We start from the raw sequence: 15,126 nt of genomic DNA, 5'->3' as shown, positions 1-15,126 counted from the left end.
AAAAAAAAAAAAAAAAAAAAAAAAACTGTCCAGGAGGTAATCCAAAATTACTCATCTTATAAAGAACCAGAACATATAATAAAACAGAAAAATGTGACCAATTCTCAAAAGAAAAGGCAAAAAACAGATATCTGAGATGGCACAGATGTTAAAATTATCAAGGACTTTAAAGCAGTTATCATAACTATGCTCCATGAGGAAAAGGTAAACATACTTGAAACGAATGGAAAGACAGAAGTTCAGCAAAGAAACTGAAGCCATAACAAAGAGCCAATTAAAATATTTAGAAGTAAAGCTGGGCACAGTGGCTAATGCCTTGTAATCCCAGCACTTTGGAAGGCTCAGGTATGAGGATCACTTGAGCCCAGGAGTTTGAGGCTACAGTGAGCCAAGAGTACACCACTGCACTCCAGCCAGGGTGACAAATATTTAGAAGTAAAATATGTATTATGTGAAATAAAGAATTCACTGAATGGGCTTAAAAGCAGAATAGACTGACAAAGGAGTCAGTGAATATAAATAATAATAGAAATAATTAAATATGAAGAATAGAGACAAATGGGGGAGGGGAGGGACAGGGCCTTAGAAACATATCGGACAATATCGAAAAGTCTAATCTTTGTGATACTATAGTGTCAGAAAAGGAGGAGACAGAAATTGGGGCAGAGTTTCTGTCCCCAGTGAAAAAAGAATGGCTAATAACTTTCCCAAATTTGCTGAGAGTCAAGAAGCTCAGCAAACCCCAAATAGGATGAACTCAAAGAAAAATTGTGCATAGACATCTCATAATCACACTGCTGAAAGCCAAAGATAAGGAAAAAAAAAAAAAAAAACCTTTTAAGAAGCTAGAGAANGAGGGCCATGACCTCAGGGGAGCAGGGCCATGCCTTGAAGTTTTCCAATCAATCAGACCTCATTAATCCTCTCCGCAAAGCCCATTCAAAGTTCTAAGGACAGATTAACTTTGACAGAAAAATTGAAAATTGGGGGGAAAGAGTGAACTTTAATCATCTTATCATTTAAAGACACTTTCCACCTTTGCTCTGTGCCTTTTGACCTCTAGCAGCCCAGGCACCCACATTGAGGTGGCACAGGATATGACAGAAAAGAGAATCAAGAATCGCACAGTGCGCTGGGCGTGGTGGCTCAGGCCTATAATCCCAGCACTTTGGGAGGCTGAGGCGAGTGGATCATGAGGTCAGGAGTTCAAGACCAGCCTGGTCAAGATGGTGAAACCCCGTCTCTACTAAAAATACAAAAATTAGGTCGGGCACGGTGGCTCACGCCTGTAATCCCAGCATTTTGGGAGGCCAAGGCGGGCAGATCACAAGGTCAGGAGATCGAGACCATCCTGGCTAACACGGTGAAACCCCGTCTCTACTAAAATACAAAAAATTAGCCGGGCGTGGTGGTGCGTGCCTGTAGTCCCAGCTACTCGGAGGCTGAGGCAGGAGAATGGCGTGAACCCGGGAGGCGGAGCTTGCAGTGAGCCGAGATTGCACCACTGCACTCCAGCCTGGGCGACAAACCGAGACACCATGTCAAAAAAAAAAATAAATAAATAAATAAATAAAACAAAATAAAACACAAAAATTAGCCGGGCATGGTGGCAGGCACTTGCAATCCCAGCTACTCAGGAGGCTGAGGCAGAGAATAGCTTGAACTCGGGAGGCAGAGGTTGCAGTGAGCCGAGATCAACCCACTGCACTCCAGCCTAGGTGACAGAGCAAGACTCCATCTCAAAAAAAAAAAAAGCTAGAGAAAAACAACATACTACGAACAATGGAACAATGATTCAAATGACTACAGATTTAATTTCAGAAACCATGGAGGCCAGAAAAAGGAGAATAATAGCTTCAAAGTACTTAAAGATAAAAATTACCAACTAAAAATTCTATATCCAGCTGGGTACAGTGGCTCACACCTGTAATCCCAGCTACTGAGGATGTTGAGGCAGGAGGACCACTTGAGCCCAGGAGCTTAAGGCTGCAGTGAGCTATAATCACACCACTGCACCCCAGCTTGAGCAACAGAACAAGACCCCATCTCTTAAAAACTAAAAAAAAAAAACACCACAGTGGCTCACACCTGTAATCCCAGCACTTTGGGAGGCCAAGGCAGGCGGATCACCTGAGGTTGGGAGTTCGAAACCAACCTGACCAACATGGAGAAACCCCATCTCTACTAAAAATACAAAAGTAGCTGGGCGTGATGCAGCATGCCAGTAATCCCAACTACTTGGGAGGCCGAGGCAGGAGAATCACTTGAACCCAGGAGGCAGAGGTTGCGATGAGCCGAGATCATGCCATTGCACTCCAGTCTGGGCAACAAGAGCGAAACTCAAAAATAAATAAATAAACAACTAAATAAATAGACCCTATATAGTAGCAAAGTTTCTACACTTTATTGAAGTGGTACAATGCTAACTTTAAGTAGACTGCAAAAGGTATATACAATGTAATCTTAGAGTAACTGCTAAAAAATACAAGTATAGCCAAAAAGCCAACTAATAAATTAAAATGGAATATTTAAATATATTCAAATTATCCAAAAGAAAGCAGAAAAGCAGGTACAGAAGAGCCAGAAAGTGGGGGGAGGGGCAAACAAAATAAGTGGTTGAACTGAAAGAAACTATATTGATTATTGCATTGCAAATATGCATGGATAATATGCCAAATAAGATACAGAGATTGTCAGACTGGATAATAAACAAGACCCAACTGTAGGCTGTGTACAAGACAGACACTTTAAATATAAAAATATAGCTAACAGGAAAATATATAAGCCAGCCACAGTGGTATGTGCCTATAGTCCCAGCTACTCATGAGGCTGAGGCAGAAGGATTAGTTAAGCCCAAGAGTTTGTGGATGTATTGCACTATGATCACATCTGTGAATAGCCACTGTACTCAAGCTACATAGCAAGAACTCACTTCTAAAAAGAAAAAAAATTAAGGTATGCATGCAGATACTAACAATTTAAAAAGCCAGAGTGGCTGTATTAAAGTCAGACAAAGCAGAATTCAGAACAAGGAATACTACCAGGGTGAAGGAGGATGTTATATAATGATAAAAGAGTCAATTTGCCAAGATATAATAATCCTAAATGTGTATCTATCTAACAGCAGAGCTACAAAACACATGAACCAAAAAGTGAAAAGAACCAAAACGGGAAAACAGACAAACTCACAATTATAGCTGAATGTTTCAACAATCTTCTCTGTCCCCGAAAAATTTGTGAAAACAGAGAACAATATCATCATACAACTCAACCAAACTGAAACTTACAGAACTCTCTACCCACCAAGAACAAAATACAAGTGCATGTGGAATGGACCATTTACCAAGATACATCATACTCTGGGCCATAAAACATGTCTCAATAAATATCAAAGCATTGAAATAATACAAACAATATTCTTGGGCCAAAACAAAACTAAACTAGAAATTACTAATAGAAGAATATCTGGAAAATCCCTGACTATCTGAAAATTAAGTAACACATTTCTAAAAACTTCAAAAGTCAAAGAAGAAATTCAAGGGAAATGAGAAAATACATTGAACTTGAAAGACAATAAAAATATAATGAAAAAATTTATGAGCTGCAGCTAAAGCAGTACTTAAAGGGAAATGTATAGTACAAAATATTTATATTAGAAAAAAAGAAAAGTCTCATATCAATGAACAATGCTTGCACCCTAAAAAACTAGCAAAAAACGAGCAAATTAAACTCAAAGCAAGCAATAAGAAGAAAATAAAGAGCATAAATCAATAAAACATAAAAATGACAGAGAAAAAATCAATAAAACTAAAAGCTGGCTCTCTGAGGAGGGGAAATCAATAAACTTGATAAATATCTATCCAAACTGACGAAGAAAAAAAAAAGAAAAAATACAAATTACCAATATAGGGAATGAAAGAGGGAAGCTGAGTACAGACCCTATAGACATTAAAAGTGAATGTTACAAACAACTGTATGCCCCATACAAGTGACAACATAATAAAACAAACTTCTTCAAAGACACAAACTTCCAAAGGTCACTGCTAAATAAATAGATAAATAGTCCTGTACCTATTAAATAAATTGAACTTATGGTTTAAAATCTTCCAAGAAAGTAAACTCCAGATGCAGTGGCTTCACTGGCAAATTTTACCAAACATTTAAGAAATAAACCACTCTTAAACAAATTATTCTAGAAAATAGAAGATGAGCGATGAGAGAACACATCCCAATTCATGTTATGAGGCCAAAATTAACTAACATTGAAACCAGAAAAAGACATTTTAAGAAAGTAAAACTACAGACCAATATACCTCATGAATACTAGCAAATTGAATACAATAATATGTAAAAATGATAGGTTATAATCGTGTGGGGTTGGTCGACCTTTAAAAATCAATCACCATACTAACAGACAATAGTAGGAAAACCATGTAATCATGTCAATAAATGCTAGAGAATGTTTAACAAAACTCAACATTCATTAATGACAACAATTCTCAGGAAATAAAATGGAATTTCCTCAACCAGACAGAGGGCATCTATGAACAATCTACACGTAATGTCATATTTAATGGAGGATAACCTTAATCCTTTCACCTTAAGACTGGACACAAGGCAAGTATGTCCATCCTTACCCTCTAATTTAACATAGTAGTGGAGGCTGTAACCAGTACAATAAGGCAAGAAAAAGAAAAGGCATACAACATTTACATACAACATGAGTGTCTACGAAGAAAATCCCAAAAGGTTACAAAACTAGTAACCTAGTAAGTGAGATGACAGGATACAAGATCAAAAATAGCAAGATAACAGGATACAAGATTAAAAATCAGCATTGTTTCTCGCTTGTGTAAAATGGTACACCCACATTGGAAAAGTGAGGACATTCAAACAGTGTGGCAGTTCCTCAAAAGGTTATAAACACAGAGTTACCATATGACCCAGCAATTCTGCTCCGAGGTATATACTCAACAGAATGAAAACATGCCCACACAAAAATCTGTACATGGAAGCTCATAGCAGGATAATTCAGAATAGCAAAAAGTAGAAGCAACCTAAATGTCTACCAATTGATGAATGGATAAATAAAATGTGGTATATCCATACAATGTAATATTGTTCCACAGTAAAAAGGGAACAAAGTACTGTTACTTCATGGATACAACATGGATAGGCCTTGAAAAGACCCAAAATAAGCCGGGCGCGGTGGCTCAAGCCTGTAATCCCAGCACTTTGGGAGGCCGAGACAGGCGGATCACAAGGTCAGGAGATCGAGACCATCCTGGCTAATATGGTGAAACCCTGTCTCTACTAAAAATACAAAAAACTACCCGGGCGACGTGGCGGGCGCCTGTAGTCCCAGCTACTCCGGAGGCTGAGGCAGGAGAATGGCGTAAACCCGGGAGGCGGAGCTTGCAGTGAGCTGAGATCCGGCCACTGCACTCCAGCCCAGGAGACAGAGCAAGACTCCGTCTCAAAAAAAAAAAAGAAAAGATCCAAAATAAAAGAAGCCAGTCACAAGAGACCACATATTATATTTCATTTATATAAAATGTCCAGAATAGGCAAATTTACAGACGTAGAGAATAGATTAGTGATTGCCTAGGGCTCAGGAGATTGCAGTAAATGGGGTCACCTCTTGTGGGTAGGTTTCCTGTTGGGGTGATGAAAATGCTCCAAAGTTCATTGTGGTGATGGTGGTACAACTCTCTGACTAGAGTGAAACTCACCAAATTGTATGCTTTAATGGGCAGATTATATGGCAGGTGAATTATACCTCATAAAGCTGTCATAGTAAAAAATAAAAAGGTAGTTTTTCTGCATATTGGCAATGAACAAATAAAATTAAAATTTTCAAAATATTAATAGCACCAAATGCCATGAAATACATTAAGATAAATCTAACAGAATATATGCAAGATTTTCATGTTGAAAACAACAAAACATTAGTGAGAAAAATCCAAGACTTCAATAAATAGATATATTTTGTCAGGGATTGTAAGGTACATTATCAAGATATCAGCCTTCCCCAAAATGATCTATAGGTTTGCCATAGTCCCAATCAAAACTCCAGTAAGCTTTTGATTAAAACATATACTTGCTGGGTGCAGTGGCTTATGCCCGTAATCTCAGCACTTTAGGAGGCCAAAGCAGGAGGATCGCTTGAGCCCAAGAGTTCGAGACCTACCTGGGCAACATAGGGCAACCTCATCTATATAAAAAAACAAAAATAAATTATCCAGGCATGGTGATGCACACCTGCAACCCCAGCTACTCAGGAGGCCGAGGTAGGAGGACTGCTTGAGCCCTGAAGGTCAAAACTGCAATGAGCTGTGATTGAGTCACTGCACTCTGGTCTGGGTGACAGAGCAAGACACTGTCTCAAAAAAAAGAAGAAAGCCAGGCACAGTGGCTCACACCTGTAATCCCAGCACTTTGGGAGGCTGAGGAGGGCAAATCACTTGAGGTTCAGAGTTCAAGACCAGCCTGGCCAAAATGGTGAAACCCCATCTCTACTAAAAATAAAAAAAATTAGCCAGGTATGGAGGCGTAGGCCTGTAATCCCAGTTACTTCGGAGGCTGAGGCAGGAGAATTCCTGGAACTCAGGAGGTGGAGGTTGCAGTGAGCCGAGATTGTGCCACTGCACTCCAGGCTGGGCAACAGAGTGAGACTCCGTCTCAAAAAAAAGAAAAAAAAGGAGGAAGGAAGAAAGGAAGGAAGCAAGGTGGTTGGGGGAGGGGGGGCGGAGGATGAGGAGGAGGAAGAAGAGGAAGAACAAAAACAACAACAAGAACAAACAGCAGCAGCAGCAGCAGCAACCAAATTCTTACAGAAAAGTTCTAAATAACTTATACAGATACTCTTTTCTGCAGGTCGTGGAGCTTAACCTCCCTATTCCCTAACTTTTTATGTTGGCTGCATTTAGTGATTTGCTTCCATGATAAAACAAAAGAAAAGAAAAGAAAGAATAGACTATGAAAAAGTAGAAAAAATTACAACTCTGCGGTGGAGAAACATGGCAAACACTACCTTAACCAAGTGATCAAGATTAGTATCATCAGTGATAAGTCAGGGTACTTGGACTGTGTGGCATTTTTCTCTATAATCCACAATCCAAGTCAAACCATGAGTAAAACACAAGACAAACCCGAATCGAGGAACATTCTTGAAAACTATCAGGGTCACAAAAAAACAAGGAAACACAAATAAACAGTCACAGACCAGAGAAGACTAAGGAGTCACGATGACTAAATATAATGTGGTAACATGGATGGGATCCTGGAATACAAACAGGACATTAGTAGAAAAATTGGTAAAATCTAAATACACTTTAGAGTTTAGGTTTGTTTTTATGTGGTAAGAAAAGAAAAAAAGAAAGAAAGAAAAGAAAAGAAAGAGAAAAGGAAAAGGAAAAGAAAAGAAAAGAAACGGAAAAGAAAAGAAAAGGAAAAAAGGAAAAGAAAAGAAACACACACATCTCATAAAATTTACCCTCTTAACCATTTTTTCAAAAAAGACTCATCAATGGCAGTAGTAAGAAGGGGAAAAGAGGAGAAGTTCAATCTTTTAACTGACTGTGAATGACTGAGATACTTTACTTTTGGAGCAGCTGCTCTTAACCATTTTTAAGCATACAATTTAGGTGTTAAGTATATTTACATTGTTGTAAAACAGATCTCCAGAACTTCTTCATCTTATAGAACTGAAACTCTACACACATTAAGCAACTCTCTTTGTCTCCTCCCAAAGCCCCTGGTAATCATCATCCTACTTGCCATATCTGTGAATTTAACTCTTTGGATACCCCATATAAGTACCACCCCTTTGTGACTGCTTTATTTCACTTAGCACAATATCCTCAAGGTTCATACACACTGTAGCATGTAACAGGACTTCTTTCCTTTTGAAGGCTGCATAATATCCCACTGGGTGTATATACCACATTTTGTGTATCTATTCATCTGTCAATGGACACTTGAGTTGCTTCCACCTTTTGGCACTTGTGAATGGTGCTATTATAAACATTGGTGTGTACTGTTTTTTGTTGTTTCTTGAGATAGGGTCCCACTCTGTCACACAGGCTGGAGTGCAGTGGTACAATCTCAGCTCACTGCAACCTCAGCCTCCTGGGCTCCAGTGATCCTCCCACCTCAGCCTCCCAAGTAGCTGGGACCATAGGCATGCACTGCCATGCCTAGATAAATTTTTATATTTTTGGTAAAGACAGGGTTTTGCCATGTTGCCCAGGCTGGTCTCGAACTCCCGAGCTCAAGTGATCTGCCTACCTCGGCCACCCAAAGTGCTAGGACTACAGGTGTGTGCCACCATGCCTTGGCTAATTTTTGCAATTTTAGTAGAGATGGGGTTTCACCATGTTAGCCAGGCTAGTCTTGATGGTCCCGCCTTGGACTCCAAAGTGTTGGGATTACAAGCGTGAGCCACCGCACCCAGCACCCCCCCCTTTTTTTTTTCAAATGAGCGAAAGATATGAGCAAATACTTCACCAAAGAAGATATATGGGGCCGGGCTCGGTGGCTCAAGCCTGTAATCCCAGCACTTTGGGAGGCTGAGACGGGCGGATCACGAGGTCAGCAGATCGAGACCATCCTGGCTAACACAGTGAAACCCCGTCTCTACTAAAAAAAATACAAAAAACTAGCCGGGCATGGTGGCGGGCGCCTGTAGTCCCAGCTACTAGGGAGGCTGAGGCAGGAGAATGGCGTAAACCCGGGAGGTGGAGCTTGCAATGAGCTGAGATCCCGCCACTGCACTCCAGCCTGGGCGACAGAGCGAGACTCCATCTCAAAAAAAAAAAAAAAAAAATAGAAGATATACGGATGGCAAATAAGGACAGGAAAAGATGCTCAACATCATTACTTATGCAAAGTTAAAAACACAATGAGGTAGCACTATATATCTACAAGCAAACAACAGCAACAACAAAAAACAAACAAACAAAAGTGGAGAATATCAAGTGCTGGCTACAATATGGAATGACGACAGCTCTCATGCATTGCTGGAGAGAATGTAAAACAGAACATCACTTTGAAAAACGGTTTGGTGGTTTCTTATACAGTTAAAACATACTTACCACAACACCCCAAAATCCCATTGCTACGCACATAGCCAAGTGAAATAAAAACCTGTGTTCATGCTGGGCACAGTGGCTCACACCTGTAATCTCAACACTTTGGGAGGCCGAGATGGGCAGATTTCTTGAGCCCAGGAGTTCAAGACCAGCCTGGGCAACATGGCGAAACCCTGTCTCTACTAAAATTACAAAAAGTAGCCGGGTGTGGTGGCATGTAGCTGTAGTCCCAGCTACTTGGGAGGCTGAGGTGGGAGGATTGTTTGAGCTCAGGAGGTCAAAGCTGCAGTGAGCCATAATTGTGCCACTGCACTCCACCGTGGGTGAAAGAGCAAGACCCTATCTCAAGAAAAAACAAAAACGGAAAAAACCCTGTATTCACTAATGTACAAGAATGTTAACAGGAGCTTTATTTATCATTGCTAAAAACTGGAAACCTTCCAAATGTCCTTAACCTGATAAATGGACAAACTAAGATGGCAATTCATACAATGAAATATTACTCTGTAATAAAAAGGAAGGAACTACTGATACATGCAATGACATGGATGAATTTCAAATGAAATACTATATGAAAGAAGCCAGACTCAAAAGGTTATATGATTCCATCTATAAGATATTCTGGAAAAGGCAAAACCATGAGGACAGAAAACAGATCAGTGGTTGCTCGGGGTTGTGAGTAGACAGAGGAGTTGACCTCATAGGAACACAAAGGAAATTTTTTGGATAGTGAAACTCTTCTATATCTTGATTTTTGTGATAATTACACTACTATATGCATTTGTCAAAACTCAAAACTGTACATTTAAAAGGGTGGTTTTTGCCATGGATGTAAATTACGCCTCAAAAGGTTAATAAAAAACACGTTTTTTCCACCAGAAGTTTATATAAAATAGAGCACTGAAACATGCGATCTCCTACTGTTTGCTGTGTTTCAGTTGTTGAAAATTTTCACTTTCCTATTTGTGCCCTCCTGGTTAACATTTTTATTCCCTTGGCAGATTTGGACATTCACAGGTATCTTCTCTTATCTTGTTGCTGTAGCTACAAGGGGTTATCTCATTTGACTATACATGTGGCCCCGCTGAGCAGGTATGTCAGACTTTTATAAAATATCTCCCCAACTCCAACTCTTTCCTTTCCTCATTGAAAAGCATATTTATTCATCTACCAATGAGTGCTAAAACCACTGGGGCAGCTCTTTACTCTTGGAAAATTCTACATTCTACATTCTCAGGAAGTTGGTGAAGCCAGGCAGATGCAAACCACACTAGGGTACCCTGAGCACATCTAGCCAACGTAAAGTCTATTAGAGAGTTCTTTTGTAAGGCTGCCAAGCTCCTAAAAAAAAGAGATGGGTCTTGATGGGACAACTGAAACCTGCTGTTGCATGGGCAACTGACTTGATGCTAAAGCTATTACAATGAGAGAGAAGAGATACTTTAAAAACCTGGGTCCTTGCAGACATTGTTGAGCAACTGATCATACCATTCTAGAACTGTCATATAATTTTCCTACTCTTTAAGATAGTTTTAAGTCTGAGTTTTCTGATACTTGCCACTGAAAACATCCTACTAATACAAGGTCCTACTTGCACTGCCTAAGACATTATAGCAAAGGTTCTCTTATAAAGTTCTCTTAAAAGTTTTCCTTCACTGTTCTAAAAAATAAAGTATACTAGAAAAAAATATTTTCCTCCCAGGTAATCCTTCTTTTCCACTGCTGCTTCTATTCTTTCTCCTGGTACTTGTTCCAAATCCTCTCCACTTTTCTCATGATACAAGAGTCCCAAGGAGAGGTTGGGTTTTCACAATTAATCTCATCACAAAGGATGAAGCAAACTAATCTACAGTGACAGAGGCAAATCAGTGGTTGCCCAAGGATGAGGCACTGTGGGTGAAGGAGGTGAAGAAGACATGAGAGGATTCTAAAGAGATACAAAGAAACTTGGGAAGTGATGGATACGGTTATTATCCTGATCATTGTGATGGTTTCACATACATACACATATGTCAAGACTCATTAAAATTTGTATAATTAAAATGTGTGCACTTTACATATCAATTATACTTCAATAAAGCTAATAAATTTGGGTTTTAAAAATAAGACAGTTTTACTGAGTGGCTGTTTCTGTGCAATCTACAGAGATTTTTCCTTAACCTTTATACTACAGGTAGAATTAACTAGGCCCTTATCCCAAACTTATGGGGACATAAGACTTCTTTCAGAAATAAGTTATACTTGCTATAGTTGGAGACTACATTTCAGTGAGCCAATCACCAAAAGATTTCCAAAAAAAGATTTTTATCTAATGCCCACTTCCACTTGTAAGTTATGCTAAAAATACATAGGTACACTAAGATTCCTTAAAATCCTGGACATCCTCAAATTACACAGTGTTCTGGAATCCAAGTTCTTTTATTTGCTGCTGTCAATTCCCACCCACTCTTTCACCTCCTTCTCCCTGGCATTCAATGAATCCACAAGCCTCTCTATTCTCTCTCTCTCTCACAAACAGCAACAAAGGGCTGCTAACCAGCTTTATACTGAGATGAAATCTGAATTCCTAAACGCAAAAAGGCCCCAACATACCTTCCTATTGCCTGAGAAGAGGAAGCTACTATATTTCTGTGCCACACAAGGCACCAAACAACTAGAGGAGAATCTTTCATAGTTTTTTTCCTCTTATATGCCAAAAGCTAGACAAACGGTGGAGAGAGGAGTAAAAAGAAAAGGCAGCTTACCCATGGAGTAGAGGTTGTCAAAGCTCTGGTGCATGCGGATAATCTCATAGTAAAGTTCATCATAGCTGCTGGGGGTTGGCAGAAATGTGTCGCCATATGTGATAAACATATTAAATAGGTTCACAATCTAAAAGAGAAGGAAAGGCCCACATATAGGCATCAGGCTATGAAGACTAGAAATTATCAGTGGTGTGCTGTAGCCAGCTCTTACTGTCGTGCAAGAGTTGACTGTAAAATTTTCATGAATTTTGCAAGCCAGTTATTAAACACAGCCATTATTAAAAATTCACTCATATAAACTTATAATTAAATTATATTAAAATGAAAGTAATAAATACTAAAAACTTATCACTTCCTAATTATTTTCTACCTTTTACTATAACCTATGCTCTAGAGATTTATAACTATTAAATCTGTGTGGTGGAAATGTCATATAATGGTGTGCTACTACACATCGCTTCCCAACTCTGCATGACTCTGATATCACATTGATAGCCTGAAATTGGCCATGGTGGGTGTAGCTCTACAATGAAAATCAGCAAATGCTATGAATCAAGACTTTTTTTCCCTCTAATGTTGAACATTTAAGAACACATTGCATAATATCCTAAGAAGATAGTCAAACTGCATAATGGCCTCCTTCTATCCCAAATAACCAGCCGGATAAACAAGCATCTGTAATGTCCCTCAGAAACCAAGTGCAGCCATGATGGAACCTTCAGAGGGTCTGCTATTTACCAACATAGAGACCACAGTAGTATACAGTAGTCTCTCAGTTGGGACCAAGGCTCACGATTCATACACAGAGATCTAACCTATACCCACCCCTGCCAGATGATATCTTTTCACAAAGGAAAGAGAGTCATGCCAAAGACATAGGTGAGAGTGGGGACCACCAGTCCAGATTCTGATCCAAAAATATATATATATGTCTGGTTCCCTCTATGGCTTAGTCCCCGGACCACCAGCTCCTGTTTCAAACCAGTTCATTTCTGCCTTAGCATATGGCTTCAGAAAAAGAAGTATTTGTTTTGATACTCACCATAAGGGCTAAAGTAAAAATGTTGTGTTTGGCCAAAAGTACAGTCTCGTTTGACATAAGGAACTTCAGCAGATTTATCAAGGCTTTAAAAAAAAAAAAAAGAAAAGACATCAACAAGCTATTCAAACTATGATTAATAAAATTAAATAAAAACAGACTAGCTCTAAAAAAATCCGGGGGGTTACAGTGAGTGAGTCTCAGCCACCAAGGTCTTTTAAAAAGCAGGTAAGGTAGGTATATTTGAGGAAAGCACTCACCTTCCCAAGCACGTGTCTGCTTATCTGCTCATGGAAGGTTGTTAAATATCTACTTCTTTTTGCCACTTCTTAAATAGCAATTAAGCTCAGAAATTTGACTATAAAACTGACATCTTGGCGTTTCAAATTTACTCCCACATGGTGATTTCCCCATCAAACTTGCTCAATTTACAGCTGAAAATGAGGGTCCCCCTTCCACCTTCAGCTGCTGGCTTCTATTGTCACCAAGCTTTAGACATGTATCTGTTTCAGACATCATTGCTAAGAGGAATATGTATCCAATGTAACTGGTCACCAGACGTGGCAGCTATACTGTAGAACCTACAGCTGGGCTGCAGCTCTAGATGAGGAGAGCTCATAAAGAGAAAAAAAGCCCTTAACTGCTCTAACTATCCAAACAAAGTGAAGCTCGTGCTGACCGCTTGTGACCACGACAACATTTACTGAAATCTCCTTCTGCTTGGCAACTCTTAGTAAGGGGAGAGATTCCTAAAACCCAAGCAACCTCAGTAGAGACTGACTGCCAAGTCCCTAGGTTAACAGTGCAGCTTCAGACTATTTTGCAAATAAATATTAAGCATAAAAGAAGTTATCAGTTACCTTATACTCATTCACCTAGCACACTTTGTCCACAAAATGAGTCCTGCTTCTCTGCCCATCTCAGATAACGCTCCTGTACCTACCTCCCCTACTTGATGGGATACTATAAAAGGGGTTCAGTAGCTGCAGGCAATCTGTGGTCCTTCTGTCTTCTCCCTCTCAAACCCCCACCTTCCACAGACCCAAGAAAAGGCTCGACCTTTCTTTTTCTAGGACCATATCTGCCTCTTTGCCAGCAAAGAAGTTCATTCTCCCATGCTGTCAGAGTTTTGTGTGAAGTTTACTACTCTTAAAGAAGAGATGTGAGCTTTGATTTGGAACAGCACGGAATGATGAGTAGGAGTGAGACTCTCCAGACTCTTGCTGCCTGCCACACAACACCCCTCACTCTCAATCCTTTAAAAGCACAGGTACAGTAAAGAAACAGCAGGCAAGGAAAGTACAAGAGGCTGGCTTCACCCACATTCTGTTTCTAAAGCCTGAATCTTCCCCTCAAATAGCAAAAAAAGCCTTGCCAGGCATGAAGGAGACAGGCATCTTCATTTATAAACTCTGTACCGCGGCCCCGATTTGAGTTCTCTGGGGTTTCATAATGAAAAGGCAAATGATAGGCAGCTGGTCCTTTTTTAATGGTGTCTGTTAAGTGATCAAGTGATCTGTTGGACTGCGGGGAAAAAAAAAGGTTCCATGGAACCCATTCAGGATCACACAACCTGCTTAGCTCCTACCAGGAGCACAGGAATAAGGGGCCTAGCTAAAATCCACATAAAAATGACTAACCCAAACTTCCCTCCTTAAAGAAGATCACCTTGCTGAGCCACGTAGGGACTGCCCACCCCACCACCTAATCCCCAGAGCTTAGACAAGCCCTGTTAATGATATACTACCTGACAATCGGACCCTATAAACTCACAGAGGTGAGAGAAAGGATGGGCAGCATGCATGGCGCTCTGCAAAACGTAATGGCTAGAGACAAAGCAGCTTTTGTACACATCCAATCAACAAGGGCTTTTGTCCCCAGCACACAGAGCACAGAGATGCAGCCTCAGCAGTGGCTATGTGGTAATTAAAGGGCAGAAAACCTGGAGAAAAGGATGCGGGAGCAATGATTTATTGCTCCTCTGCTGCACTATAGCTAGTCTTGATCTCTGGGATTCAGAGTCCAGGATGACAAAGTGATTAAATATTAGAGGAGGAAGACAGCAATTCTGGCACAGGCCAAGAGACAACCTGTGTCCCAACAGCCACAGGCATTAGCGGAGCCAGAGTACTGAAAGGGAGAGTCCAGTACTGCAATACTCCGAGAGTCAGTGCCAGAGCGGCTTGCATTCTGCCCCTGAAAATGCAGGTCAGATATTCTGCTCCCCAAAGAACCAAGGTTTTCTCACCTG

The 15,126-nt window shown here is 40.2% G+C and overlaps 1 protein-coding gene across 1 annotated transcript in view; it reads right to left on the bottom strand.

Annotated features, from left to right (window-relative positions):
* Window positions 1-15,126, bottom strand: part of ARMH3 (armadillo like helical domain containing 3) — a 234,991-nt gene that overhangs the window by 120,078 nt on the left and 99,787 nt on the right. Inside the window, exons 20-21 of the mRNA XM_017851651.1 lie at window positions 12,879-12,961; window positions 11,837-11,963 (exon numbers count right to left, since the gene is read on the bottom strand). Of these exons, the coding sequence (XP_017707140.1) occupies window positions 11,837-11,963; window positions 12,879-12,961 (210 nt within the window). The remainder of the gene's footprint in view (window positions 1-11,836; window positions 11,964-12,878; window positions 12,962-15,126) is intronic.

Source organism: Rhinopithecus bieti, unplaced genomic scaffold (assembly GCF_001698545.2).
Source record: "Rhinopithecus bieti isolate Rb0 unplaced genomic scaffold, ASM169854v2 scaffold_31787, whole genome shotgun sequence".
Lineage (NCBI taxonomy): Eukaryota > Metazoa > Chordata > Mammalia > Primates > Cercopithecidae > Rhinopithecus > Rhinopithecus bieti.
Note: the sequence above shows the minus strand (reverse complement) of the source record. Positions and strands in the feature narration are given on the sequence as shown.